At 45.1% G+C, this 26,559-nt stretch overlaps 3 protein-coding genes across 3 annotated transcripts; 2 read left to right on the forward strand and 1 right to left on the reverse strand.

Annotated features, from left to right (window-relative positions):
• Positions 1–8,611: 8,611 nt before the first annotated feature.
• On the forward strand, positions 8,612–14,531 carry LOC124673834 (copper methylamine oxidase-like). Its single transcript, XM_047209869.1, has 12 exons — positions 8,612–8,934; positions 10,943–11,052; positions 11,131–11,436; positions 11,682–11,794; positions 11,893–12,223; positions 12,316–12,531; positions 12,616–12,852; positions 12,986–13,171; positions 13,403–13,543; positions 13,827–14,095; positions 14,182–14,263; positions 14,380–14,531. The coding sequence occupies exons 1-12, from the start codon at positions 8,736–8,738 to the stop codon at positions 14,500–14,502; spliced, it is 2,313 nt and encodes a 770-aa protein (XP_047065825.1). The 5' UTR covers positions 8,612–8,735; the 3' UTR covers positions 14,503–14,531.
• A 475-nt stretch (positions 14,532–15,006) lies between these two features.
• On the reverse strand, positions 15,007–18,154 carry LOC124674411 (F-box protein At1g70590-like). The gene is made up of 4 exons (XM_047210460.1): positions 17,569–18,154; positions 17,109–17,242; positions 16,468–16,650; positions 15,007–15,577 (listed from the first exon to the last, which is right to left on the reverse strand). The coding sequence occupies exons 1-4, from the start codon at positions 18,137–18,139 to the stop codon at positions 15,404–15,406; spliced, it is 1,062 nt and encodes a 353-aa protein (XP_047066416.1). The 5' UTR covers positions 18,140–18,154; the 3' UTR covers positions 15,007–15,403.
• Positions 18,155–25,116: 6,962 nt separating this feature from the next.
• On the forward strand, positions 25,117–26,184 carry LOC124669661 (2-oxoglutarate-dependent dioxygenase DAO-like). Its single transcript, XM_047206233.1, has 3 exons — positions 25,117–25,451; positions 25,525–25,846; positions 25,942–26,184. Exons 1-3 carry the CDS (start codon positions 25,117–25,119, stop codon positions 26,182–26,184), a joined length of 900 nt encoding a protein of 299 aa, XP_047062189.1.
• The last annotated feature ends 375 nt before the right edge of the window (positions 26,185–26,559 follow it).

Below are 26,559 nucleotides of genomic sequence, written 5' to 3' on the forward strand. Positions count from 1 at the left end.
TTCCACTAGTGTCTAAACAAATTAGCATATGATCTAATTCGAACAAGTAACTGACATAGCATGATCGCAGAAATAGTAATAAAATTTATCATAAAGACTAACATGATAGATGCACATATAGCATATAATGATATAAACAAGACAAACCCATTCCATCTACTCCCAAACAACATAACTAGAAATTCTAGCGATATGACAGAGAGAGGAGAGTCACCTACGGTGCAGCAACAGTGGCGACATCATCATCGGTGTTGTCTCCCATGTTGAGGTTGTCGATGTTTGGGAAGTAGTCGTCGTTAGGGAACTCATCATCGTACGATGTCGTGTTGGCAGTAGTCGCGTGTAAGTGCTCTCTAAAAACCCGATCGTCCCTCACCCGTACATGTATACCGGAGGCCTACTGTCCGTCTATCGGTGCACGCCGAAAGATGGGGTGATGAAGACGATGGCGGCGGCGCAAGGTTACAGAAGGAGGCAGACGCCTATGTGCCTCGTACAGGCTAAGGTCCGCGTCAGCACTTATATACTGCGGTTTAGGAAGGCCGTGGGGCGCAACCCATGTCCAAACCGGCACGGGCACAATCCAGAAAATCCGAAACGAAATAGATGTGACTCACATGATTAGTTTCTCATTCGGTCCATGCTTATAATAACTTTCTAACTATATAAATTTTATGGCACAAAATTTGATTTATGTTTTTGGTGCTCAAATAAATGGTTAATTTTTTCTTAAACCATGTGCATGCTGAAGCGAAGGGAACTAACCAGCCTGCACTAAGACTAGCCATAATGAGATTATAACAAATAGTATTATGCATGCCATGTTGGCAAAATTCTTATGTAGCATAATAATTAATGAGAGACAAGTGAAAATGGTATCGTATGTACATACCGTATGATAGCGCGTAAAACTAGTAAAATAAATGGAAAATACATCATGTACACACATTTATATTGAGAATCTACAAAATATTAAATACGATAGAATTATGATACTACATCATGGTACTATGTATTGTATGTGTGGTATTATAAAGTAGTAACATATGCACGACCGTGTATAATACTTCCTATTATAACCAGTCTACCAATATCTATGTTTATAACACAATTCGCGTCCATGCCAGCATGTCCCCAAGGTACGCAGTAACACAGGTCCATTTTTTCATGCACAATGTGCGAATCCAGCAATCCCTGCTGCAATTATAAGGACATGGTGTTTTGCACCCAAGAACATATGCACCTTTTATTTACAATGCATTTTAAATATATTAAAAAATATTAAATAAGTACAAAAAATGTCTCGTGTATATCTTGATATGTTACGTGCTCGTAAAGTTGTTTCAACAAAAAATCGATATGTTTTGTGTCCTGTGTAAAAAAAATTGCTGCTAAAATAATCCATTTATTGAGACTTTTTTTTGTCTTTTTACACGGGCACAAAAATATCGATTTTATGTGAAAATTTGTGTGCGCACATGGAACTGTCCCTCTACATACGATTTTTTTTCTAATTTTATTAATTTATAAAATATATTTTATGCAGTGCATATCCCTCCGGGCTCAGTTTTGAGTTTCCGCTACGTGAAAGCAATCTCCCGGTCCACGCTTTTCCTAGACCTGGACCCTGGTGACGTGGCCTGTCGGGATAGACGGCGTGGCATCCACTATGTGCTAAAAGTGTCTGTCAGTTCGTGGGCCCTAGATGACGCGGAGCGCCAGGGAATAATCCAGCGGGGCCCGTTGTATCATAAACCAATGAAAAATTGTTCGTTAAGGGAAGATTTCCATACAAGTATTATTCCACTCAGCGAACGCTACAGGTCAACTTAAGAGAGTGACACGCTACCATATTATTCAGAAGAAAATAATAGTTCAGTGCAATGTGCAATGTCCCCTGAGGCTGTCTCGTCACCGGCTCACCGCTCGTCAGCCGCACGCACTGAGCCTGAGCATGTTCATCTCATATCATACCCACGCACCACTATCATGCATGCCCTTATCGTACCCGAACCAATATGCTTTTCATCTCCTAGAATTATGCAGTGGCACCTAGGCTGAACGAAACCCAATTTACTATGCAGGTCAAAAAATTGTATTTTCGGATATTTAAAAGTTTTAAATATTATTTTTTGCATATAGAGAATACGCGTACTTATGAGGGTGCCAAATTACGTACAAAAAATTAAAAATATATAGCATGGAGGAAAATGACAAGTTTACAATGAAGATATCCCACATGTTTTCAAAAAGTCTCTAACTTAGTACGCGGACACCATGTAACTTAACAAAACTTGTAAGTATAATCAAATTCAGAACTATTCCAATCAGTTTCACCAGTACGCATATTCTGAATATTCAAGTTATTCATGTCCCACCACACGTGGCCATAATCCTACGGGTGGAGCAATCGCCGACTCTACAACCTATTGAGCAGCCTGCCAAATTTCTAAACATTTGTATACATTTTTCGATAAAATAGATCTAAAACACTCATTGAGTTGTGTCCTCTATTTTTTTTTTTGAGAAACACAATACGCACATACGCTATCTCGAGGTGGCTTCACATCCAATCGGCAAGGGAGATGGTTGGCGCCGCCGCGGCGGGTTGTTTTGCCCCGATCTGGTTCAGTAGGGGCTCGATTGGAATTGGGCTACACTGATATGTGATGCACATCTTCATCGGTGGCTGCATCGCGGTCTAGTCAGTGTCGGTTTTGAACTTGCATGGCTGCTAATGAAAACCGAGGCGGGCGGTGGCGGCGCCTCTTGGCTTTGTTTCCTTGTCGTAGGCATCGGATTCTCTAGGGGAAACCCTAGATCGGGCCCTCGGATCAGACGTTGCTGACACTTTCATTGTTGTTCTCCCTCTCGAGGGCAGCATTTTTGGGGCTCATACTGAGTGGAGTGATCTCGAGGCGGAACAGTGCTGCTTTCTTCCGCATCAGCAACGGCGACTCTGGCGGCATGCTCCAATGTAGGCTCGATGAAGGTCGCGTGATGGTGGACAGGGTGGAGGCGTTGTCCGACGTCCTGGTGGTGTCGATGGTATGGCTAGCAGTGGCTATGCATATCTAGGCCCTGAAGATGGACCAACGGTTGATGGCAGTGACAACATGTGTAGCCTGTGTAAGAGGTGCTCACTAAGAGTCTATTAAACCGGATGAGCGCTCCTATTTCGCTTAGTAGGTGTCTCGGGTATACAATGTTTCCGGTTTCTTGTTGATGAGAGTTTTTTTAAAAAAAATTAGGGAATAAGGCTCTGCTAATATGATCTTCACTCGTTATCGAGTATATATGTGTTGCGTGGTGGCTTTGGGTATTTTGATGTATGATCTTTGTTAGATCTTTGTTGAATAAATCAATAAAAAGTTGTATGCATCCCTTTGATGGAGTACTTCCTCCATTTTGAAAAAAAGAACACTAAATTGTATAAACACACACATATAACCCTATCCTTATAAGCACATCCAAAAGACTAAGCTGGCTGGTCAGATCTTAAGAGTGATGAATTCACCATAAATATCTTGCTATGGATAAACATGTCGTTTTCTATTAAAAATTATTTCACATTTATATATAAGACAAACATGTGTGAAAGCTGATGTTTGAGCTCTCACGAGCTAAAAGCATGACCACCCTTCTAACCATGCAACTTTAGCTGGTTCTCATACGGGAGATTGGAAACGATGCGGGTTAGCATGATGCTTGAACACATTACCTAGCATGAGCCAATTGTCAGATATACATGGCCGTCCAGTCCAAATCAGCGTTGCAGAATCTTCGAGATAGGTAGTAGCTAGCTAGGCTAATGCAATTTGAGTTTTTCGTCCGTAAAATCATCAAGGCGTTGGCAGGCATCATCAGGTAGGAGCACTAACCATGGCTGTTACCGTACGTGAGAATGCAACGAGATCCGGATAATTGGATCCATTCAGCTTCGCCTTGGCGAGGATGCATGATAAGGGCATCTCCAACCGGCTGACCCAAACGGACGCGCTGGGCCGTTTATTTTAGGCCGTTTGGGTCGTCTCCTGGACAGGCGGATAGCCCGAACGTCCGTGCCTCGTCTTTATTCCCCAACGCTGTTTGCGACCCAAATTACTATTTCTCCTCTTCTTCCCGAGTAGTACTACTACTAGTTGTCAAGGTGTGCCTCGACCGACGCCGGGGATGACGCCCACGCTGCGCCTGGACGGAGGCCGACTCCATGGTCGAGCGGAGGGGCGCGGGACGGAGCAGCGCCGACGCCCTCGCTCGCGGCAACTGCACTCCCTCGCGGCGCCCGTGCTCGCGGCCGACGCCCTCGCGGCGCGGTGTCTGTGCTCGCGCGGCCGACGAGCGGCCGGCGCGAGCCGGTGGCGACGGCACGGCGCGGCACGGCGCGGGCAAGGCGAGGCTCGGTCGAGGCGAGGCCGGCGACGGCACGGCGCGGCGTGGGCAAGACGAGGCCGGCGAGGCGCGGTCGAGGCGAGGCCGGCGGCAGCGCGGGCGGCGAGGCCGGCGACGGCGCGAGCGAGGCGAGGGCCGGCCGAGGCGCGGCGCGCGGCGAGCGAGGGCCGGCGGCGCGCGCGGCGAGGCCGGCGGCGGCGCAGCCCCGTCCTCGCCGTCGTGGGCGCGGCCCCGTCCGCCGCCCCGTGGGCGCGCGGCCCCATCCTCGCCGCGGGCGCGGAGCTTGTGACGCCGCCGGGTGGACAGCACGCGCGGCTCCAAGCTCGCCGCTGACGCTGCCCCGTTTGATGTCGCCGGCGCGGCTCCAAGCTCACCGACGGCGCGGAGCTTGTTTCGCCTCCAGCGACTTCCGGCAGGTGTGAAAAAAAGTGAGCCGACGGCGACGGGTGCCTCCATGAGTAGGTGACGGCGGCAGTCCACGAGGCGAGCCAAACTCCGGCGGCTGTACCAAGTATTTCCATGGGAGAAAGGGGACAGAGGAGAGAGAATGCTGCGGGGTCCATTTGGTTGCCTTTGTCTCTCTGTCAAATGGGCCAGAATGCGTGTCCGGCCGGACAGAGTGGACGCGCGCTCGTGTCCGGCTCGACCCAAATCGTCCCAGATTTGAGTCAGTTTTGGGTCAAACCGGACGCCGGGAGCATCCGCTTTTAGGATGGGTTGTCCCGCTGGGTACAGTTTTGACCCATCTGGATCTATTCGGAGTCTGTTTTTGCGTTTGGGTCTCCCGGTTGGAGATGCCCTGAGCCCTTCTTCATCTCCCGGCCCGATACTTGTCACGGAGCATATATTGCGTGCCCGATCGGCGCTCGCTTTCACGGCTCACGTACTCACACGTACGTACGTACCACCAATTAGCTTTTCTATAAATCACATCGCTCGAAAGATTTTTCTTTCTTTTCTCTGCTGAGGTTTAACGCATTATTCATCAGGATCAGGGCACACACGCATGCACGCAGTACACTGCTGCCTGGTCTGCTTTGCCATGCCGCAATATTCCTCTCCGGGTGCACGACAAGCAGGAGAGACAAAGGCGCTTTCCTGCCGCAAGAATATGAGCAGTACAAGTTGCCTATTTCTTTTTTTTTTCTTAAGAAAAAAGGAGAGTGTACACAATATAAGCCAGCTGCAAAGTACAATCAATCATTCGCCTAAAGTAAGTGAGTAGCTAACTAGCTACTAGAATCCCTGGCAATTGCAATTGAGTAGCGCACACGGGTTATGCCAAACAGTTGATTTTGGTGAGATCCATCGCGATCGTGATCCGTGACTTGGTGCCGATATTCACTTTGCCTAGTACTAGATGTAGATGCATCCAATGCAAAAATATATGTCAAAATGTCGAAAAGTTTTTAGAAAGTATATGGGTGTATGTTTAGAAATAATATGTTCTCACACGAAGTGCCGCCGAATAGAAATATTTTTTTGGCTTAAGTAAAATCGAAATTTTTGTACGCTCCAAAGTATTTTCACAAGACATTGTTTTCTTTTTTACATAGGCCGCAAAAAGAACATCATTTCACCACAAAATTCCTGTGTTGTTAACATAGAATATTCAGATGTACATACATGATTTTGTTTGAGAAATTTTTAACATTCAGAAATAATTTCAAAATTGACTTTACATAAAGGGTGCATGACCTATGAGCCAAAACACCATACCCAACTTGATGGTTATATCCTGCATGTAGTGCACACACTACTGCGGGTTGCTTTTATTTTTTTCGAAATGAAGGTTGAGATCTGGGCCTTTGTATATAGATGTACTACATTGCTATTTGCTACATGATGTAGTGATGTGCGTACTACTGCCTCATTTTTACAATGCGTGTTTGTTGCAGCAAGAATAAATATGTGCTAAAGCATGAAGACTGTTATTATAGTGAATAATATTCCATCACACGCCATTCACCAACACCGATTGCGTGCATCGTCTCTATCATTAGTGGAGTTTTTTCTTTCACTGTCTCTCTTAAATAAGACCGCGGTACAATCGGACATGACCGAAGCATACATGTGATCGTTTGTACTGTGTTTCTCAACAACAAAAAAAGCATACATGTGATGCACACACTAGTGCATTGCCTCCCCCCCCCCAGTGGAGGCTGAGACTCCGACCTTTGCATAGACATTGCTACATGATGTGAAGTGTGCATTACTACTACGTTATTGTTACAATCTTACACGGTAGGAAAGCCTAATTACATGGGTCCGTGAGTGCATGCTTGTTGTGCCAAGCATGAAGGCTTTCCTAGTCCCGTTTTTGCCAAAGCATTAAGACCGTTCCCATCACACTATTCGCCATCATCAATTTCGTGCACCATCTTTATTAATAGTGGATTTATTTCTTCCATTGTCTCTCTCTTAAACAATATCGTGGTACAGTGAGACATGATCGAAGCATACATGTGATGCGCGCACTATTACATTGCTTTTTTTTCTCCTCAAAATGGAGGTTGAGATCCCAACCATTGCATAGACATTGCTACATGATGAAGACAGTGCACTACTACTGCATTATTGTTACATGCTTACACGGTGGGAAAACCTAATTACATGGATCCGTGGGTGCATGCTTGTTGTGCCAAAGCATCAAAAGGCTTTCACACTTTCATATGTGCCAAAATATCAAGACCGTTCATAGCGAATGTTTCCCATGCATCACACCATTAACCAACATCAATTTTCTGCACTATGTTTATCACTAGTGGAGTTACCTTTTCATTGTCACTCTCGAATAAGACCATAGTACAGTCAGACATGACCAAAGCATACATTGCTACATGACATTGCTACATGATGTCACGTTACTACTACGTTATTGTTGCAGTCTTACACGGTCGGAAAGCCTAATTACATGGATCCGTGAGTGCATGGTTGTTGTGCCAAGCATCAAGGCTTTCCCAGTTCCGTATGTGCGAAAACATCAAGACCGTTCATAGCGAATATTTTCCATGCATGACACCATTAAGCAACATCAATTTCTTGCACTATATTTATCACTAGTGGAGTTACCTTTTCATTGTCCCTCTCAAATAAGACCGCAGTACAGACATACATGACCGAAGCATGCATGTGATGTATGTTCGAATACAGAAGATTGGGGAATAGTTGAACTTAAAATGGAAAGGATTTCTTGATCTGGGATTCCTTGCATTTATGTTGAAGTGCCCGATTCTCTCTAAAATATGATCGGGATATATTTGAATTTGGGTACGTAATAGGAAAGGCGTAATCGTAGTTAATGGTGTAATTAAGGCTTTTGACCAAAAAAGGGTCTTTGACAAAAAAAAAAGGTCTAACAAAGGTAATACATCCATATATATAGGAGTTATGGAAAATCAAGAGATAGGAGATGAGATGATTTGGCAACACAAGTGTCTTAAGATTGTCAGAGTTACTTTGGAACACAAGGTGGCAATTTTTTTTTCAAGAACACACGCGAGCATCGCGTGTCTTCATTCATTAAGAGAGAAAGAGGGTTCATGAACTGAGACGAGCAACAGGCCACAGGTGACCTACCTTGGATACCTCCACACTCACACGCTAAGAGCACTATGTGATTTCTCTCCACTTTAGTGCGCCGAAAACCCTAGATTCCTTTCCAGCCATAGTTCCCTCGACGCAAGGGTGACCAAGACTCTAAGAGTTACTTTGGGGCGCAAGGTGGCCGTGGGCTCAGCAGAGATTCAATCTCCTACTAAGTAGGACTGATAATTCAAATTTTGAATCAAGTGCAGCAAAAACGCCCATTATCCTTTCACAGAGTACAAGCGAAAAAACAGTTCGATAAGCCCCCGTCGCCGGCGCGATCGTCAATTCGTCAGGGTACAGTTATGTGTACATGTAGCCGAGGATAAACCGAGAAGTATCCTGAATCCAGCCCACCCACCTACCAATATCGCCCAGTCACCTTTCCCCTTCGCCTTTTATAAATGCACGTGATCCCCCTTCGCCTCCCTCTACAGCGCCCAGAACCTCTCCTCTCCCCACTGGCCACCGCCACCGCCACCGCTCCAGGCCTAGCTCCAGTCTCCACCGGGCACAACCCAAACCTCTCCGCTCCTCGGCCCCTCCCGGAGAGAACGCCTTCCCTCCTCTCCGCCACCGGAATCCTGGCCCGATCCCGTAGAACCCCTAGACGCCCTAAGGAGTAGGAGGAGTAGCGAGAGCGGCGCGGGGAGGACGAAGGCGCGGGGAGGCGGAGGCCTGTGCTGTATGTCAGATCGTGGGATCGGAGAACGAGGAGGAGACTACGGACACGGTCAGCTCGCCAATCCGCTGCAATGGCCTCAGCTCAGGAAAAGGCGACGGCCTGCTGCCTCCCCGCGCGCGACGCCGCCGGGGCCCGCAGAGCGATCGCCGTGGCCGGGAAGGTCTCCATGGCAGGCGGTGAGCGCGTCGTATCCGCGGCTGGCGGCGGCGCCGTGATGGACGACATCGGGGCCGCGGTCCAGCCCACTACCGCCAAGGCCTCATCTAAAGGTATGTATGTACGGGGATCGCGGATCACCGCCCCTGTCTCTCTCGATCGAGTCGGTTCATGCATATATTGTCGATTTTTGTACGCTGGCGTGGTTGATTGGGGTCATGGGGAACGAGTGCCGTACGGTATTTGTGTTGATCACGGTTTCTAGCAAACCCATGGATCCGCGAGTGAGTGGTGTTTGTATAGAGTTCAGTCCCCGTGTGCACTGCATGCAAGCAGAAGATGTAGGAGGATCAGGCAACTAGGAGTATTATTGTTTCGGGACCAGATCGAATATAACAGGTAGGAAATCCGTGAATTAAAATCAGTCTCCGAGCTGTGCAGATCACTATGCATGCAAGCAGAGTATGCAGATCGCCCGCCAGTAGTTTTTTTTTTCTCCTGTTGCAGGGGCATTGTGCATTTAGCGTCCGATTATACCTTTTAGTGACATTAATCCACCATATTAACAAAAAATCCGGCTTACACCACCTTATTATAGATAAGTTGATGATTGAATCGTGGGGTCATGACGTGATGGGCGTGCCTACCATGGCCATGCTGTCACAAACCTTTCAATTGTCTCTTTTGTTGTCTACTGTTTTGGCTTTTATGCTGGATACTAGTTGGGCGCTCGCTTCAACCTTTTCTTTGATCAGTAGTAGCAGTGATCATTTTTGTTTCCTTTATACTTTTTGGTTGATGGTGAGGTGTCATGCGTATAGATAAATAAAGTTAGGAAAGTGTCTGGGTCGTATCGATAATGATGTTCGTTGACAATGGGCGGACCAATAGGATTCTCGATTATTAGCCACTCACACTTCCTAGATGCTCCACTAGGCACTTGGGATAAGCTTATCAGGCAGTATGGTCCATCTGCCCCGCACTGCGGGTGATGAGCATATTATCTCACAGTAGTACCGTTTGCGGGGTTGCTGATCATGCAAGGTGATCTATCTTGGCAATGGACATATCTTAAAGTAGTGTTTCTGAGGATGCCACGTTATGCAGGGTGCACAAGTTTAACATTCGATGGTTGTCTGGTGATACCCATTCGAGCTGGCCTTTAAAGTTCAGCTTATGCTATTTGTAGATTTTTGCATAGCTCTGAGCATCTCATATAAACCAAAATTATCATTGCTATATGTCAGACAAATCATTCTTGGTAAATTATCTCTTGCATTCCTGAAATTATGTTCAGGAAGTTAACGAGCACCAGTTTCAGTTTGACTGAACATATATATTCTCGAAAGAACATTGGAACACTGACAAAACTTTACCTGATCTGAAGAAATGTCACCTAACTTACCATATAAGGTTCATCTGCCAATCATCAACTTATGTAGAGGGATGATTGTACATAATTGATACTGTGTGCTTTGGCTAACTAGATCATACTGAACTTTGTTGCGCGAGATCATACTGATTTCTGATTTAGTTTCTGTAGGCAATGAATGAGGGACACAAATCGGTGTTGATAAAGATATGCTATATTTTCTTATCTTTGTTCATAACTACGTTAGTGGATAGAACAATATTTTAAGACTTGCATTTATACACTATGGTCCATGTCAGTGCCGTTTTCTTTATGTTGCTTCAGAGATAAGGTCAACAACCATTTTTCAATCAAGTGACTCTTTTGCCATCCACATGGAGTGTGGTACTCTTGACCAGCCAAATTGACTTCTATGAGTGCTTGACCTATGTTGTTCAAGAGTTGTGTATGTTTATTGCTCTGTGATTGGCTCTATGTGTCTTATTTGTTAGAAATTTATTGGAAGTTATTTCAGTGAGTCCACTTGACATCAATTTTTTCGAGAAACCGGAAGGACCACTGCCTTCCATTTAGACATTATGTACAGGCTTGACACTTATTTTTTTACCGGGGTTGGCGCATTTTTTCATGGCGACAACTAGGAGGCATAAATTTTCCTTACCATAGCTGTTTGATACCATGTCTTAATTAAGTTCTATTCATTACTATACATTCCATTCGTAATGTTCTGCTGGGTGAAACCAATGCAGGGATACCTATAATGACAAGAGCCCAGAGATTCCACCCTTTAGACCCGTTATCTGCTGCCGAAATTGCAGTGGCTGTTGCAACTGTAAGAGCTGCTGGAAAATCTCCTGAGGTTTGTAACAAAATTCTTCACATACTTTTCCGTATAATCTTGAAAACAGAATTGATGAGTTATATTCTAAAATCATAGGAACGAGACAGCATGCGCTTTGTTGAAGCTGTGCTATTGGAACCAGAAAAGAATGTTGTAGCATTGGCTGATGCTTACTTTTTCCCACCTTTCCAACCATCACTGCTCCCTAGAACAAAAGGCTCCCCTGTCATTCCAAGCAGGTTGCCTCCCAGGAGGGCCAAGCTTGTTGTCTACAACAGACGTTCCAATGAGACTACCATTTGGATAGTTGAACTATCTGAAGTGCATGCAGCTACTAGAGGTGGACATCACAGAGGGAAAGTGATATCATCTGAAGTTATTCCAGATGTTCAGCCTGCAATGGTAGGCCTAATTAATTTGTTACTATCTTACCTTCATTTGTATATTTGATCCCAAATTTGAATCTGCCAATCAATTAGTTTATGCAATAGTTTTCAACGACCATGCAATCTTTATATGTTTTAATTATTTCTCACAACTTGCATCTTTGTAGTTATTCAATATTTACTCAGGTTTTTGAATGTCTTTTGAACATTATGCTGCAGTTTTCTGAAATGATTTTTACTATGATTATTTTGAATTTTCAGGATGCAATGGAATATGCTGAGTGTGAAGCTACGGTAAAAAATTATCCTCCCTTTATTGAAGCTATGAAAAAAAGAGGTGTGGACGATATGGAGCTTGTTATGGTAGATGCCTGGTAAGCTAGCTACTGTCAAACTTATATTCTAGTTATTGTCTTTCAGCTTACGTCATCATACTGAAAATTGGGTTTGGACTTCGTTCATAAATCATCAGGTGTGCGGGCTACTACAGTGAAGCTGATGCTCCGAGTCGCAGACTTGCCAGGCCTCTAATCTTTTGCCTAACTGAGAGTGATAGTCCCATGGAAAATGGTTATGCTCGACCTGTCGAAGGGATCCATGTTGTTGTTGATATGCAGAATAGTGTTGTCATAGAGTTTGAGGATAGGAAGTTTGTCCCTCTTCCCCCACCAGATCATTTGAGAAATTACACTCCTGGGGAAACGAGAGGTGGTGTTGATCGAAGTGATTTGAAACCTCTTATTATCGATCAGCCTGAGGGCCCAAGCTTCCGTATCAATGGCTATTTTGTGGAATGGCAGAAGGTACATATTTTCTCAATATGTTTACTTATCATACCGGTATTTTTAAAAACCTATCATTTAGAGCTAATAACACTTCTAATGATGTTGAGCAGTGGAACTTCCGTATTGGCTTCACCCCTAAAGAGGGTCTGGTTATCTATTCTGTTGCATATGTTGATGGTAGCCGTGGACGTCGACCTATAGCTCATAGGCTGAGCTTTGTTGAGATGGTTGTTCCTTATGGTGATCCAAGTGAACCACATTATCGAAAGAATGCATTTGATGCTGGAGAAGATGGACTTGGCAAAAATGCCCATTCCCTCAAGAAGGTCATTTGCTCAGTTCTAGGCGATTTATCTCTTCTGTGATTTGAACTTTGATCTGACTATATACTCTGTTCTTTCTTTGTGCAGGGATGTGACTGCTTGGGTTACATAAAGTATTTTGATGCACACTTCACAAATTTTACGGGTCATGTGGAGACGATTGAAAATTGTGTTTGTTTGCATGAGGAGGACCATGGAATCCTGTGGAAGCACCAAGATTGGAGAACTGGTTTAGCAGAAGTTAGGCGATCAAGGAGGCTGACAGTGTCATTTATCTGCACAGTTGCCAACTATGAATATGGTTTTTACTGGCACTTTTATCAGGTAACTATTCAAAAACCATATTTGAGATTTAGTACATACTTGAACCTAGTTTTTTAATTAACTAGTATGATGCTTCCATGTTCTACCACTTTGTTATTGCAATGTAATCATTTTTTCTTTTTCTTGGCTATAGGATGGTAAGATAGAGGCTGAAATAAAACTTACTGGAATTCTTAGTTTGGGAGCGCTGATGCCTGGGGAAACAAGGAAATATGGTACAACCATCGCTCCTAGTCTGTATGCACCTGTTCACCAGCATTTCTTTATTGCCCGTATGGACATGGCTGTTGATTGCAAACCTAACGAGGCACATAATCAGGTGGGTCCCCTGCATCTTTTTTTTAGTTCATGATATCAAAATGCCCACGAGAGACTAAGTACCACTGCATCTACTAAGTATAAGTTGATTTGTCCTATTACAGAATATTATTACAGTCACTTATTTTGGTTGAAAGCAGAGCCTTATGATTATACCAGCCCTGTAGAATACCCTGTCCTCTGTGTGCTGCACAAACATGTGGTATATTTGACTCGTTTGTTTATACCACAGGTGGTTGAAGTAAATGTCAAAATAGAAAATGCAGGCACACATAATGTGCACAACAATGCTTTCTACGCTGAAGAAAAAATATTGAAATCTGAGTTGCAGGCAATGCGAGATTGCGACCCTTCATCTGCACGACATTGGATCGTAAGTGCACATGCAGACATGCTTGTTGTTTCTCTTCTTCGTTTGCTTATGTTATTGCTGATCAGTCAAGGTGATGCATCAATTCATAATCATTGGTAACATATCAGCATCTCTGTGGTCAAACAGCTGGTATCTCCTGACTTTCAGTAGAGTACATGTCACTATGTCAGTAAGGACATACCAGCTGCACAAAAAAGCATGTCAAATATTACTGACACCATATCCACGCCACAGCAAAGCAGAATACTGATTTTCTTCCGTTCCTCGTTTTCATCTTGATCAGGTCAGGAACACACGGGCTGTAAACCGTACCGGCCAACCAACTGGCTACAGGCTCGTGCCTGGTTCAAACTGTTTACCGTTTGCTCTACCTGAGGCAAAATTCCTTCGACGAGCCGGGTTCTTAAAGCACAATCTCTGGGTCACACCATACAAGAGCGACGAGAAGTTCCCTGGAGGGGAGTTCCCCAATCAGAATCCTCGTCTACACGAGGGTTTACCTACTTGGGTTCAGAAGGATAGACCCTTGGAGGAAACTGACATCGTCCTCTGGTACATTCCTCTTACACGCTGCTAGCTAACAATGTTCTACTGAGTTTGCAGTTCCCGATCCTTACAACTGTGTTCTGCATCTACAGGTATGTGTTTGGACTTACCCACATCCCAAGGCTGGAGGACTGGCCTGTCATGCCAGTGGAACGCATTGGTTTCATGCTCATGGTACGTACCACATTTTGACCCTGTGTAGCCTCCTGCTGTAGTTTTGGTTTCAGAGAGGAACTCGTCCATTACTTAATCGATCTCAGCTGAACTTAAGCTTATTTTCTCCACTGCAGCCGCATGGATTCTTCAACTGTTCGCCTGCGGTTGACGTGCCTCCTGGCACTTCTGATGCTGCTGATGTGAAGGAAGCTGACTCGCCTAAAGTCATCCAGAATGGCGTTGTTTCCAAACTCTGAGCTTGCAGCGCCTCAAAAAGATAAACTACTGCAGTCTACGAATGTTGCTCCGAATAAAATTTGTTTTCTTATATGGTGTGTATGGTTTTCTGTAATATCTTTGTTAACTGCACGGATTAAACGTTGGGCCACTAGTAGCATGTTATGAAGGCTGGACTGGCATAATGCATGTATAAATAAAAGTTGTGTTACACAAATACAGCCATGTCCCTTCTGGGGAATATTATCGTGTCTTGATCATTCCCTGGACCGTCATAATGCCTGTAGCCGTTTTTGTTAGCTCCACTGTCATGTTCACAATCGTTGAGTAACTACAAGGTTCAAAAATGAGACCTCTGTAAATTCAAGGGTACAAAGTACCTAAAAGCAAAAACGACAGGCAAAAAGTTCAATCATAAGAACCGTTTTCACAATGGCATCCACAGAAATGCTGTAAGCTTATATATATATACATCTTAATTATTGATACATTGCACCTTATATGTATCTTCAACCCTTACCCAGTGACCAAAGCTGCATGTCATTTTAGCACATTGTTCCTTTTAGTTGCAGAGTTTTCACACATCTGGTCAGTAGCACGCAAGAATTTCTATGGATTACAGAGATGCAATGGTTCAATCTTCAGGCCAACTGAACCAAGAAATTTATACGCTGTACACTATACAGTTTTATTGCCATAGAAATTCTTGCGTGCTTGACCAAGTTCATTGCCACTTGACCAAGTTCCCCAGAAGCTGTCTGGGATGGTAGGTTTTACAAAGAAGAGCTAAGGTGAACATGAAGATCATGTAGCCAATGCCCCAACCCGCTTGGCCCACAGGGATGCCTATTCCGATTTGGACTTGGAGATGATGTAGCCAATGCCCAGCACAATGGTCTGTATTTGGAGGGGTCCATCTGGTCATCTTCTGGTATAGAGGGCTTTCGGTCGCCATTTATCAGCCTCTGACAGGGCAAGTTGTGTATTCATGGGAGAGAGTGATTCAAGCATTACATCTCTCATATGTGAGGCAGCTGCTTCTCCACGGCGTGTTGCCAGCTCTAGATACATGAAAGACCTGATCTTGTCTCCTGCCTAAGCAAGATATGCATCATCACAAACGGATGCTTAAAAATTAAAATAATTACAGGTGAATGCACTTCTCACTAAACAATTAACATTGGAGAGCCAATGATACTCCGTAGTAATGCAACAGGTTATGACGTATCTGATCTACGTTACTACCATTATCAACAGCTTCTTTACAAAAACCAAGCAAATACATCCCAAACAGCAACAAAGCTGAATACAAGAATGGCATGTCTACTTAATGACATATTATACAACACATCAATGACCCAGCCTACTATCAGTGTCTGATGCCAACTTTTGGTGGTAGTTATCCTCTGCAATTAAGATGTTGACTTTGGTGTCTTATGCCAACTTTGATCTTAAACTATTTAATTTGACAAAGATACTCCCTCCGTCCATAAAAGTATGTCGGAGATTTGCCCAAATTCAGATGTATCTATACACTAAAAAGTGTCTAGATACATTTAAATTTAGACATACTTGTGACATCCTTTTATGGACAGAGGTAGTATATACTATTCCTTTCAGTTCTGTCTACCTAAGTCTCCTTGAGTAAAAAGATACCAAAGTCAAACCAAGTCAACATTAAAATGGTATGGTTTCATGTAGGTCCCAAGCAGGAACGTTGATCGCACCTATGCAGAGTCTGAGAACTTCGAACACCGAGCAACCAAGCTTACATCCCTAACCTTATACGAGCAACAATAATGCACTATGCAGTGGTAGCAAGCAATGCAGGATGCAGGAAAAACAAACAAATATACAATTAATTACAATATGCCTCCAAATGAAAACCATTTGGAAAAATGTACTAATATTTTCAGATTATCATGGAAATAGTTTAGATAAACAAAACAGCATCCTCATGTGGTACAAGATAAGAAATGACATACCGCACATAGTTTAAGACCACACTCATAAAGAGCCTTCTTGTGACCACAGTCAGCAGCTAGTTGCAGCCACTTCTTTGCACGCACATGATCCTGCGTAAACCCTTCACCCAAGCAGTAACACAAGGAAACGTTATACATGGCTCGTACATTCCCTCCCTCTGCAGCTCGCAAGTACCATTTTGCCTGCATTTACAAGTTTCTTTCAGTTGGAAATATGAAGGGAAGTAAAACCTTAGTGTAACTGCTACAGAGAAGGTTGATGAGTCATGTGGTAATATGGTATCCACCAGTTAGCATTGATCCTGGTGATACAATCCTGACTACCTAAGTAGGGTAAACCAGTCAAGATTGAAGGATACTTTCTCTCAGCAACCATATAACAAGTTTAGTTTACAAGCTCGAACACAACAAATCAGCCTCGAAATCGCCATGGACTAAAATAAGAGCATATGGATGTTGCCTGATAAAAAAATTAGTTCAGAAAACTTTTGCTACAGGCCTATTTCGTAAAAAACCCTATAACAAGTTAACAACAATGAAATCAGTGCAACAAGTGAATATACATCTAGAGTAACTAACTATTTTGAACTTTAATAAATTATAAAGCACAATGGTAACTGTGCACAGAGGTGGCATCTTACAGCTTCTCGTTGATTCCGCTTGATTCCTTTTCCATTCTGCAAGCAGAGTCCTAGGTTGTATTGGGCACGAACATTGCCTGCGGATGCAGCTGGATAAAACCATCTAACAGCTTCCTCGGCCTCGGGTGGATCAGCTGTATTGTAAAGAAATTTGACAGCTAGTCAATTCCAAATTTCTAATGGCTCGAGACGAAGAGTTTGACTGCGTAACAAAACCTAGAAGCCGTTTCCACTATGAGTTAGGTGTTTGCTACTCTTCAGAGTATCAAATCAAACTGAAAGAATACAAGGTTTACTGTAAAATGACCCAGCAAAAGGCAGAGGCGCGAGGCGGAGCAATCAATAATTCAACTGAAATCAACACATCTAGGACACTAGCCCAATTGGCCCTAACCTTTTAGCTACCATCTGAAACAAGTATCCAAGAAAGGAAATCCCGTATAACCCAAATCACTGATACCTTCGAGGTAAGAGACCCCGAGATTGCACATCCCGACAGGGTGCCCCAGCTCGGCCGCCCTGCGGTAGTACCCCATGGCCTCCTCTCGCTGCCCCTCCTCCCAGCACAGCAGCCCGGCGTCCACCATCGCCGCCGCGGATCCCAGCCTCGCCGCGCGCTGGAACATGCCCAGCGCGCTCCGCCGCGCAACGTCGCGCCCCTCGACTCCGCATGGGGCCGGGACGGTGGGCCCGTGCTTGAGGCGGCGGCCGTGCGCGTGCAGCGCCGCCGCCTCGCGGAGCGGCTGCAGCGCGTCCCTCCAGGCCCGGCACGCGCGGCTGGCGGCCGAGACGTCGGCGGCGCCGGACGCGGAGAGCGCGCGGTGGAGGAGCTCCTGCGGGAGGTCGGCGAAGCCGGCGAAGACGGGTGCGGGCTTGGGCGGCGCGGGAGGCGGTGGCGGCGGCTCCGGCCTGGACTTCTTGGAGTGGCGGCGGCGGCGGCGGCGGTGGGAGTCGGAGGAGGCGCGGAGGCGGGAGGAGAAGGGCGCCGGCGAGGGGTTGGGCGGCGGCCAGGTGCGGCTCGCGGCGTCCATGAGGGGATTGGGGACGCGTTGAGCCGCCCCGCGTTTGGGGGGAAGCGGTTCGGGTGGGTGTGCACGAGGAGGAGGAGGTCGGTGGATTGGCAGGGAAGTCAATGGATTTGGGGCCGCTCCAGGTGGGGTCCGTCTCGAGGCGCGTACTCGGTTGGGCCCTCTGACAGTGACATGTCTTGGTCGGCTGGGTTTGGGTTTTTTCTTGAAAAAAAAAGGAGCACAAACACTGACAAAAAGAAGAGTTTGATTACGTGTTGCTAAATACGTACAGTTCAACTACCAACATCTTCAATAATGAAGAATTTACTAACCTATGTCCACCCACTTTTCAACTTGAACACAAAAGAAAAACTTATCCTCATTTTTGTATATAAACTTTTCGCTTGTACGACTTATTTTCAAGCTAAGGCAGCAGATAATGGAACGGTTATCCTTAGGGGTAGGGGTTTTGCTAGTGAAGGACGCATTGCTGAGAAAAGATGTTCTTTTAGGCAAGGGGTTCCCCCGATTTCCATTAAAAAGAAAATAATAGTATCAGAAAGAAAGCCCAAAGGACAAAAAGAAAATAGAAAAGATGGTAAATAGGCCAGGAGTAGCTATCGTAATCCGATGGTTGATAGTATAGGACGATCGATTCTCTTGAGCAGAAACACCGCGACGGCGAGCCAAGCTAGAAGGAAACAAGGACCAAGGGTACCAGTAGAGCGACTAACGCAACTATGAAAGGCATACCAGACTTGTACAGGTATATATCGATCCATTTGATGATGATATAGGCTAAACATCAATGGAGGAGCAGCCACCTTGATTAAATTTCGACACCTACTTTTACTATTAGAGGATCCTGGAATTGCTATTAATAACATCGAATCAAACGTTGAGTCCTTTAGTAAAGATGGAATCATATACTCACTAAGCATATAATAGAGGATGTGAGTGTGTAACGATTAAGGATATTACATGGATCAAATGATGCATATGCATATGTTTCTATGACCAGTTACGTTGTTATTACATAGTTACGCTAAGTTTTACATCAGAGTGCTTAACTTCAAATACAAGGTTCATTACTAGACAACAAGATTGTATTCGACATGCAAATTCAAGGCCAATCAACATCAATATTCACCATGCATCAACTAAGATCATGCGGTATCGGATAATAGGATTATAATACCAATGAACTTGAGAAAATCTAATCTAGAAAAGAGCTGAGATGCTCCTAGACTATGTCGGAGATTCAGTCAAAAGAGTCGCGTGACATTGTCCTTGAGGTGGCGCTAATTCACACGCACTCATGTGCCTCTTGCCGTGCGGGCTGCTATGACAAGCCTAAAACCTATCAAATTCGTAAATATGTTGTATCCTTTTTTAGCTCATTTTTCCTTAGAAACTCTAAAGGACACAAGTTTCAACTGAAAATGGTGACATTTTGACTTCAACTCACTGCGTGGAATTTTCTACTCCCCAAATGCTATATTTTAACTTCAAGGCCACCAGATTTCAATTTTAAGTTTTTAAACTTTCAGCTTCACATTCAATTATATTCAACCAAATTTCATCACAAAACATCGACAAAAAATAACCTTTTACTAGGCAACAATAAGCTTCCAATCACATCATTAGTATATTTCATCTCAGAATTAATTATTAAATTTCAACTAAATTCAACCAAATTATCACTCGTTGTAGTTTTTTTAATCATATGTATCTAGACACATTTCAGTGTGTTTGTTCACTCATTTTAGTCCACATGTACGTAGTTAATATTGAAATATGTAAAATATCTTATAATTCAGAATGGAGTAGACCCAACATGACACTTTCTATTATGTTGCTTTTCTCCCATGTCTCTCATCCCAACACTCTCCCCTCAACCTCTCAAGAATTCTCTCATAGTTAGAATGAGGTATGCAATATCTTTGGTCGGTGGTCAGTCCTCCTACCCTCACAGGCAAAGTGGCATCATCGTTGCCTAATCTGGCCGCCAAACCAAGTGGTAATGCACGAACATTTTATACACGCACCCTCATGACAAAGTTATTGTTGTGATTCCATTTCTAGACTCTTTCTCTTCACCTTGCAGAGTCCAAAATCTACGTTTGAGCTAGAACTAAAGCTGATCGAGAGTTCAAAACTCATGGGTGGCTCAATCCAATCCATGTCACCAATCAAAGCAACATTCAATAACTAATGCTAACGATCATGGTATCAAGAACACGACATTTAACACAATTTAAATACAAAAACTAGTATTCTCTCTCTCTCTCTCTCTCTCTCTCTCTCAGAAGTACTTTTCTAGCAAAATTCATTAAAGGTTCACAAGCATTTTTTTTAGTTTCTCCTTACATTTTTGGTGACAAATTGAAAAATAAATTCAAGATCATCCTGAAATGCTACTATTTCTAGCACCAAAATCTAGGTAAAATATTTAATGTGAGAAAAACTAAACATGACATTGCAATGCAATTTCATTAAAAAAATTCCTTCTAGAGGAAGTCATTATTGGAAAGCCATAAACGTTTCTACTAATAACAACTCTGCCGTGGAAACATACATTTCTTAACATCAAGCATTCACGAGTACACAAAAAAAATACTCTGGAGATAAATAATAAGCACCATACATAACTGGAGAGAGCTAAGAAGGTGACACATTGATTAAAATTTCAATTTTGAAGAAGAATCATAGCAACTGAGGCGAGATTTCCTCCATATTTCCCTGCACTACAAACACCAAATCAATCAAACGCATATGCATCGACAAAGTACAAACATACATAAACCATTGCATTTGAGGCCGGTTGCTATACTAGAGTTCAGCTATTTTTACTGGAGTTTAGTTATATATCCAAAAGAGAAAAATGACAAGCACTATAACGGAAACTTGCAGAAGGATAAAATCATGTATACATAGTGAAGGTATCCAAACCTGAAGGTTTACTTCTTTATCTTGGCGAAGGAAATAAAAGATAGATCACCTTGTCTGATTAACAACAAAGTAAAAAAAAATAGCATTATAGAGAATACATATGAGCATGCAAGTTGTGCTCCGCTTGAGATTGAACCATATACCTCCATTAACCACAAAATCAATTAATTATATACTTTTTTGATGGAAAATACATAGTGTTTCTAATACTAGCAACATATAGAGTAAAAAAGGAGAATTTACAAGTGATACATATGAGCATGGAAGTTGTGCACCGCTTGATATTGAACCATATACCTCTCTTAAACACAAAATTAAGGTATATTGATTGTTTCGATGATGGAAAATACATAATGTTTGTAGTCAATAGTACCAATATATAGAGTAAAGAACGAGAAATTAAATAACATATAGAATGCCAAATTGTTTTAAAACCCTGCGACTGGTAGAGGGATGTATAGAAACCCCGAACCTCCGAATGTGTATCATCCATACTATCACATAAAGTGCCATCAGCCCTCTCAAGTAACTCAATTTTGTTCGTTCTCCTTCGCTGAGCTGCGCATCTATGGAAGTATGAAGTATTCTTGTCTCCCTCACGCAACCATAATATGCGAGAGCATTGCTTCATCCAGATTTCCTCTTGGTGGAGAGCTCTTTTTAATTTCTTCACAATTGCTTTTTCCTCCTCTAAACGGCCTCGACCCTTAGAACCAGTCCGCAAACGCTCCAACTTTTACCTCAAATTTCTTACTGTGCGCGCCAAGCACCCGAACTCCTCAGCTCCCCATGCTCCTGATTGCTGATTGTCCCAGGTGTAGGCCGTACCACTCCATCCTAGATCCTGGAGATGACAATCCTCAATAACCTCTCTAAATTTTCCCATCTGCCACTCAGGTTTATCTGATTTAGAGAAGTGCTCATGTTATATAAGGTTTCATTAAAATCTCCCATACACAGCCATGCCGAGTGCAGCAAAGAAAAAAAGAGTCCTCATGAAACACCAGCTATGGTGTCTATTCTCCACCCTTGGCGCCCCATAAAAGCCAGTAAACCTCCACTCCCCAGAGCTTTTGTCCCTTCTCTGCACCATAGCATCAATATGTCCAGAACTGAAATTTTTGACTGAAACTGAGACCTCGGCAAACCAAAACAAACCAATTCCGCCACTAAGGCCATCACTCGCAATAGCGAAGCAACCTGCAAAACCCAGAGTTCCTTGCAGATCCGCCAAACGTTTCTTGCTAATCTTCGTTTCCATGACGAAGAGTAACATGAGCCCTTCCTGCCTCACAACACTGCGAAGCTCTCGAACGGTCTCCTGGTCCCGAAGCCCTCGACCGTTCCAACCTAAGCAACTCATTGGGATAGGCAGGGCTACAACGCAGCCTCTGCCGAAGATTGAGAGTTACTAGGAGTCTTTCTTTTCTTATTTGCTAAGTTATCACTTGACGATGGCCCGTTCTGATCTTCAGACTTGGCACCCCGTTCGCTCTGAAAACACAACCATTTGCTTATCCTTGTGTGTCTCCTGCGCAAGGGGATTCACCTCCACCCTTCTATACACCTTCAGCTGTGTGTTTCCCTTTCTTTTTCTTTTATCATTTTTCTTCAAAGGAGACGTCACCTCTGGACTACCTTCAGCATCAGTACTCGAGAATCTAGTATCTCTCTTACTACTCGTATTTGCAAAATGCTCTCTTGAAGAATGCTCACTTGAGTTGGCTTTCTTCCTCTCATCCGTGGCTCTCAAATTAGGGTCAAATGGCAACTTACCATTAGCATCACGTGTCCCTCGATTTGGGCAGAGTAAATCTGAATGACCAAGACGCACACAAGAAAAACGAAAGTGTGGAACATTCTCATACTGTATATCATACCAGTCCTGACATTTCTTGCGGCCGAGTCAATTAGGATCCCCCTCCTCAAAGGCTTTGTCACATCAACTGTAATCCTGGCCCGTAGGAACCCTCCAATCGGATCAAACACAACTTGAGAAGCATTTTTATCAATCTGTTTTGCAATGGCTTGCAATGGCTGTTCCCCAAGTATTGTTCCTCAAATTGAATGGCAAGTTCAGAATGCAAGCCCAAAGCTGCAGTTTATCAAACTTCAGTTCAGATGGTTTCATACACTCCACAAACTCCTCCAGGATCACCGCATTCTTACTGACATGCCACGGCGACCCATCCCTGATGCGATCTCGATCTCTCTGAGACTCGAACTCCGCCAAAAACTTGTTCTCGCCCACTAAGCGAAACTCCCCTAGGATTTCCCCATTCTGGCCGAAGGGCACTTGCAATAGTTTGGATATGGAACCGTGTTGCTATACAATACCTTTCCTGCCAGCATCCACTTTGGTTTCTCTCCCTCTTCCACATCGTTAATCACGAATGGAGTAACCTACTCTTCCGTCAGATCCAATCTGCCCAGGGCCTCTCCATCTTAGATCGTGTTGCGCGTGGTGAGAGTTCTCCTTCCTTCTGTTTGCCGCGATCCGCCGCGGAAGCCATCTTCTTCAGCCTTGAAAAAACCTTGCACCACGCCGATGATCGACGTGCGCCGCCCAAGTCCACTGGAAACCCAGTCGCCTAACCATGGGATGTAGCAACAAGTTCATGTCCACCATAAACGTTGAAGAGGGAAAAAAATTGAGATAATTAACCAAATTAACCAAAGGACACATATCTTCTATCTAGTCGGCTGAAAAGATACAAATCAGACTACAAGTTATGATTAAAAAATGAATGTGAATCATTGTGTTATGAAACATGTAAATAACTAAATATGCTATGAAATATGTAATTATTGCAGACATGAGACAAATGGCAAATGAAGCTTTATTTTTTTTCTTCTGTTTATGGTTTGTTTCAACATCTAAAAAAACATATGTGCAAATCTGTTTGCAAATACTTTTCTTCGTCTCTGGGACGGATGTGGTCTTTTTGACCCGTTCGGCGACTTCCCGTCCGCAACCAACAATGTTAGGCCGACTCAGGGAGGAACGACTGCGGCGGCGCACCATCGATACGGTCTGGAGGTTGAAGATGAAGAGCTTCTCAAGGATCTCGTTGTAATTTTTTTAAGTGCTTTGTACTATTCGTTGTTTTTTTTAATGCCAGAGTCCTACTCGCAAAAAAGAAACAGTATTAAACGTTCCTATAGTTAACAAAGAATTTCACCACCATGCCCCAGGCCAAGGCCCTTATTACCTGGGCCTGGCTACGCCCCTGCTTTGCATTAAGGGGCCTCAAAGTAAATAGGAAGAGCATCCATGCAAATGAGCCCCCCACATCAGTAATAATATTTCTTTCTCTAAAAAAATAATCAGTAACAATATTTTGTGGATGGGCCTGCCTCCATTTCTAAAGAGGGTTTTGAAGAGTGTTGAAATAGTCACTTATAGTAGCGTATACCCCTGAAGGAAAATTATATGATTATATGGCTAAATCTTGTCCATTCGATAATTTTTCAATAAGTGAAGGTATGCTGACAAGGCAACGGCGTATTTTATGTTGCTGTGTAAGTATGTAAAATACCGCCCCAATAAGTTCTTGTTACATTTTACTAACACTGCCTGCCGATGCAAGAAGCTGTAGTCTTATTCACAGGAAATGTTACTCAAGTGCCTATACACTTTACACACGCGGAATGTTATACGAGAACTGCATTTATTTACTGCAAAAACTTTTGTAAATCTGTGAATTGCTAAAAAAATTGTTTAACAAAAATGAGACGATGGTGCATCAGGCAGTCCAAGAAGGAAGAGAAGGCAGTATTTGACGTGCGCGCTTGTGTCGATCGATTGTCTCACCAACCTCGGTACACATCAACTGGTTCGTTCCTTCCTGCTGCGAATTCCGGTGCCATTTTCCCGACAAGCGGTGGCACGACGCGCCGCCCTGCCCCCCGCCGCGTCCCTTTCTCGGCCGGCCTCTAAACTACTAAAACTCCGTCGAGTCGAGCCCACTACCCCCGCACGCAAGCGCACGAGATCGGCGAGCGTCGCGTGACTCTTCCCAACTACCCAAGGCAGCGCAGCGCAGATGGTGGGGATCCCGGTGATCGACCTGCGGCTCGCCGGCGCGCGGCCGGCGGAGTCGGCGCGGCTGCGGGACGCGTGCGAGCGCCTGGGCTGCTTCCGCGTGTCCGGCCACGGCGTGCCCGCCGCGCTCCAGGCCGAGATGAAGGCCGCCGTGCGCGCGCTCTTCGACCTCCCCGACGACGCCAAGCGCCGCAACACGGACTCCGTCGTCGGCAGCGGCTACGTCGCGCCCAGCCCCGCCAACCCGCTCTACGAGGCCTTCGGCCTCTGGGACGCCGCCGTCTCCGCCGACGTCGACGCCTTCTGCGCCCGCCTCGACGCGCCGCCCCGCTCCAGGTCCACAGCTTCCTCGTTGCCATCGGAGTTATCCTCAAACAATTTGATCTGACAAAAGCAAAACCCGCCGCAGGGAGGCCGTCAGGAGCTACGCCGAGGCGATGCACGCGCTGATCGTCGACGTCGCCGGCAAGGTGGCGTCGAGCCTCGGGCTGGAGGGCGGCCACCCGTTCCAGGACTGGCCGTGCCAGTTCCGCATCAACAGGTACAACTACACGCAGGACACCGTGGGCTCCTCGGGCGTGCAGATCCACACCGACTCCGGCTTCCTCACCGTGCTCCAGGAGGACGACTGCGTCGGCGGCCTCGAGGTGCTGGACCCCGCCGCCGGCGAGTTCGTCCCCGTCGACCCCCTCCCCGGCACGTTCCTCGTCAACGTCGGCGACGTCGGCACGGTACCGTCGAATCGATTCGCTTGATTCAGCTGGAATTTCCTTGCGATTTCGCTGCCGTCTGGTGCTCTGACAGGCTGCCTCTTCTCGTGTTTCAGGCGTGGAGCAACGGGAGGCTGCACACCGTGAAGCACCGGGTGCAGTGCGTGGCGCCGGTGCCGCGCATCTCGATCGCCATGTTCCTGCTCGCGCCCAAGGACGACAGGGTGTGCGCGCCGGAGGCGTTCGTCAACGAGGAGCACCCGCGCCGGTTCAAGACGTTTAACTACGACGACTACAGGAAGCTCCGGCTGTGCACAGGCGAGCGCGCCGGCGAGGCGCTCGCTCGGATGGCGGCGTGACATAGCCACGTGACGGTGTCGAGCCTCAAGAATACCGGCGCAGATTCTCTAACCTGCATACACCAAGTCAGAGGCTGCCTTGCGTCGCCTGGATGCCGTCCGTCCCCGATCGCCTGGTCCTGCTTTCCTCCCCTCCTGGCCCTGCGTCTGGCGCCGCTAAAAGGTAGCCCAATTTGTAGACAAACCAAGTAGCGTGCAATGCCTCCAACTAATCTCACGCATCGATAGCATACCAGGAAAAGGAGACTTTTTTTCAAAAAAATAGGCCTGATGTTTGTTAGGGCATCTCCAGCGGCGCGGCGCAAACGGTCGTTGAGCGACCGTTTTCATCCGTCGTGATCGGAAATGCGTCTGGCACCATCTCCAGCGGGGCGG

Source organism: Lolium rigidum, chromosome 7 (genome assembly GCF_022539505.1).
Source record: "Lolium rigidum isolate FL_2022 chromosome 7, APGP_CSIRO_Lrig_0.1, whole genome shotgun sequence".
NCBI classification, from domain to species: Eukaryota; Viridiplantae; Streptophyta; class Magnoliopsida; order Poales; family Poaceae; genus Lolium; species Lolium rigidum.

Excerpts from the sequence above, each read along its gene's own strand:
- LOC124673834 (XM_047209869.1), top strand. The coding sequence starts at position 8,736 with ATGGCCTCAGCTCAGGAAAAGGCGACGGCCTGCTGCCTCCCCGCGCGC. Across the intron at positions 12,224-12,315 it reads ATTTTGTGGAATGGCAGAAG|TGGAACTTCCGTATTGGCTT; the intron begins GTACATATTTTC and ends GATGTTGAGCAG. Across the intron at positions 13,544-13,826 it reads CATCTGCACGACATTGGATC|GTCAGGAACACACGGGCTGT; the intron begins GTAAGTGCACAT and ends CATCTTGATCAG.
- LOC124674411 (XM_047210460.1), bottom strand. The coding sequence starts at position 18,139 with ATGGACGCCGCGAGCCGCACCTGGCCGCCGCCCAACCCCTCGCCGGCG. Across the intron at positions 17,243-17,568 it reads CGGGGTCTCTTACCTCGAAG|CTGATCCACCCGAGGCCGAG; the intron begins GTATCAGTGATT and ends TTTACAATACAG. Across the intron at positions 16,651-17,108 it reads AGCGGAATCAACGAGAAGCT|GCAAAATGGTACTTGCGAGC; the intron begins GTAAGATGCCAC and ends TTGTAAATGCAG.
- LOC124669661 (XM_047206233.1), top strand. The coding sequence starts at position 25,117 with ATGGTGGGGATCCCGGTGATCGACCTGCGGCTCGCCGGCGCGCGGCCG. Across the intron at positions 25,452-25,524 it reads GACGCGCCGCCCCGCTCCAG|GGAGGCCGTCAGGAGCTACG; the intron begins GTCCACAGCTTC and ends AACCCGCCGCAG. Across the intron at positions 25,847-25,941 it reads ACGTCGGCGACGTCGGCACG|GCGTGGAGCAACGGGAGGCT; the intron begins GTACCGTCGAAT and ends CTCGTGTTTCAG.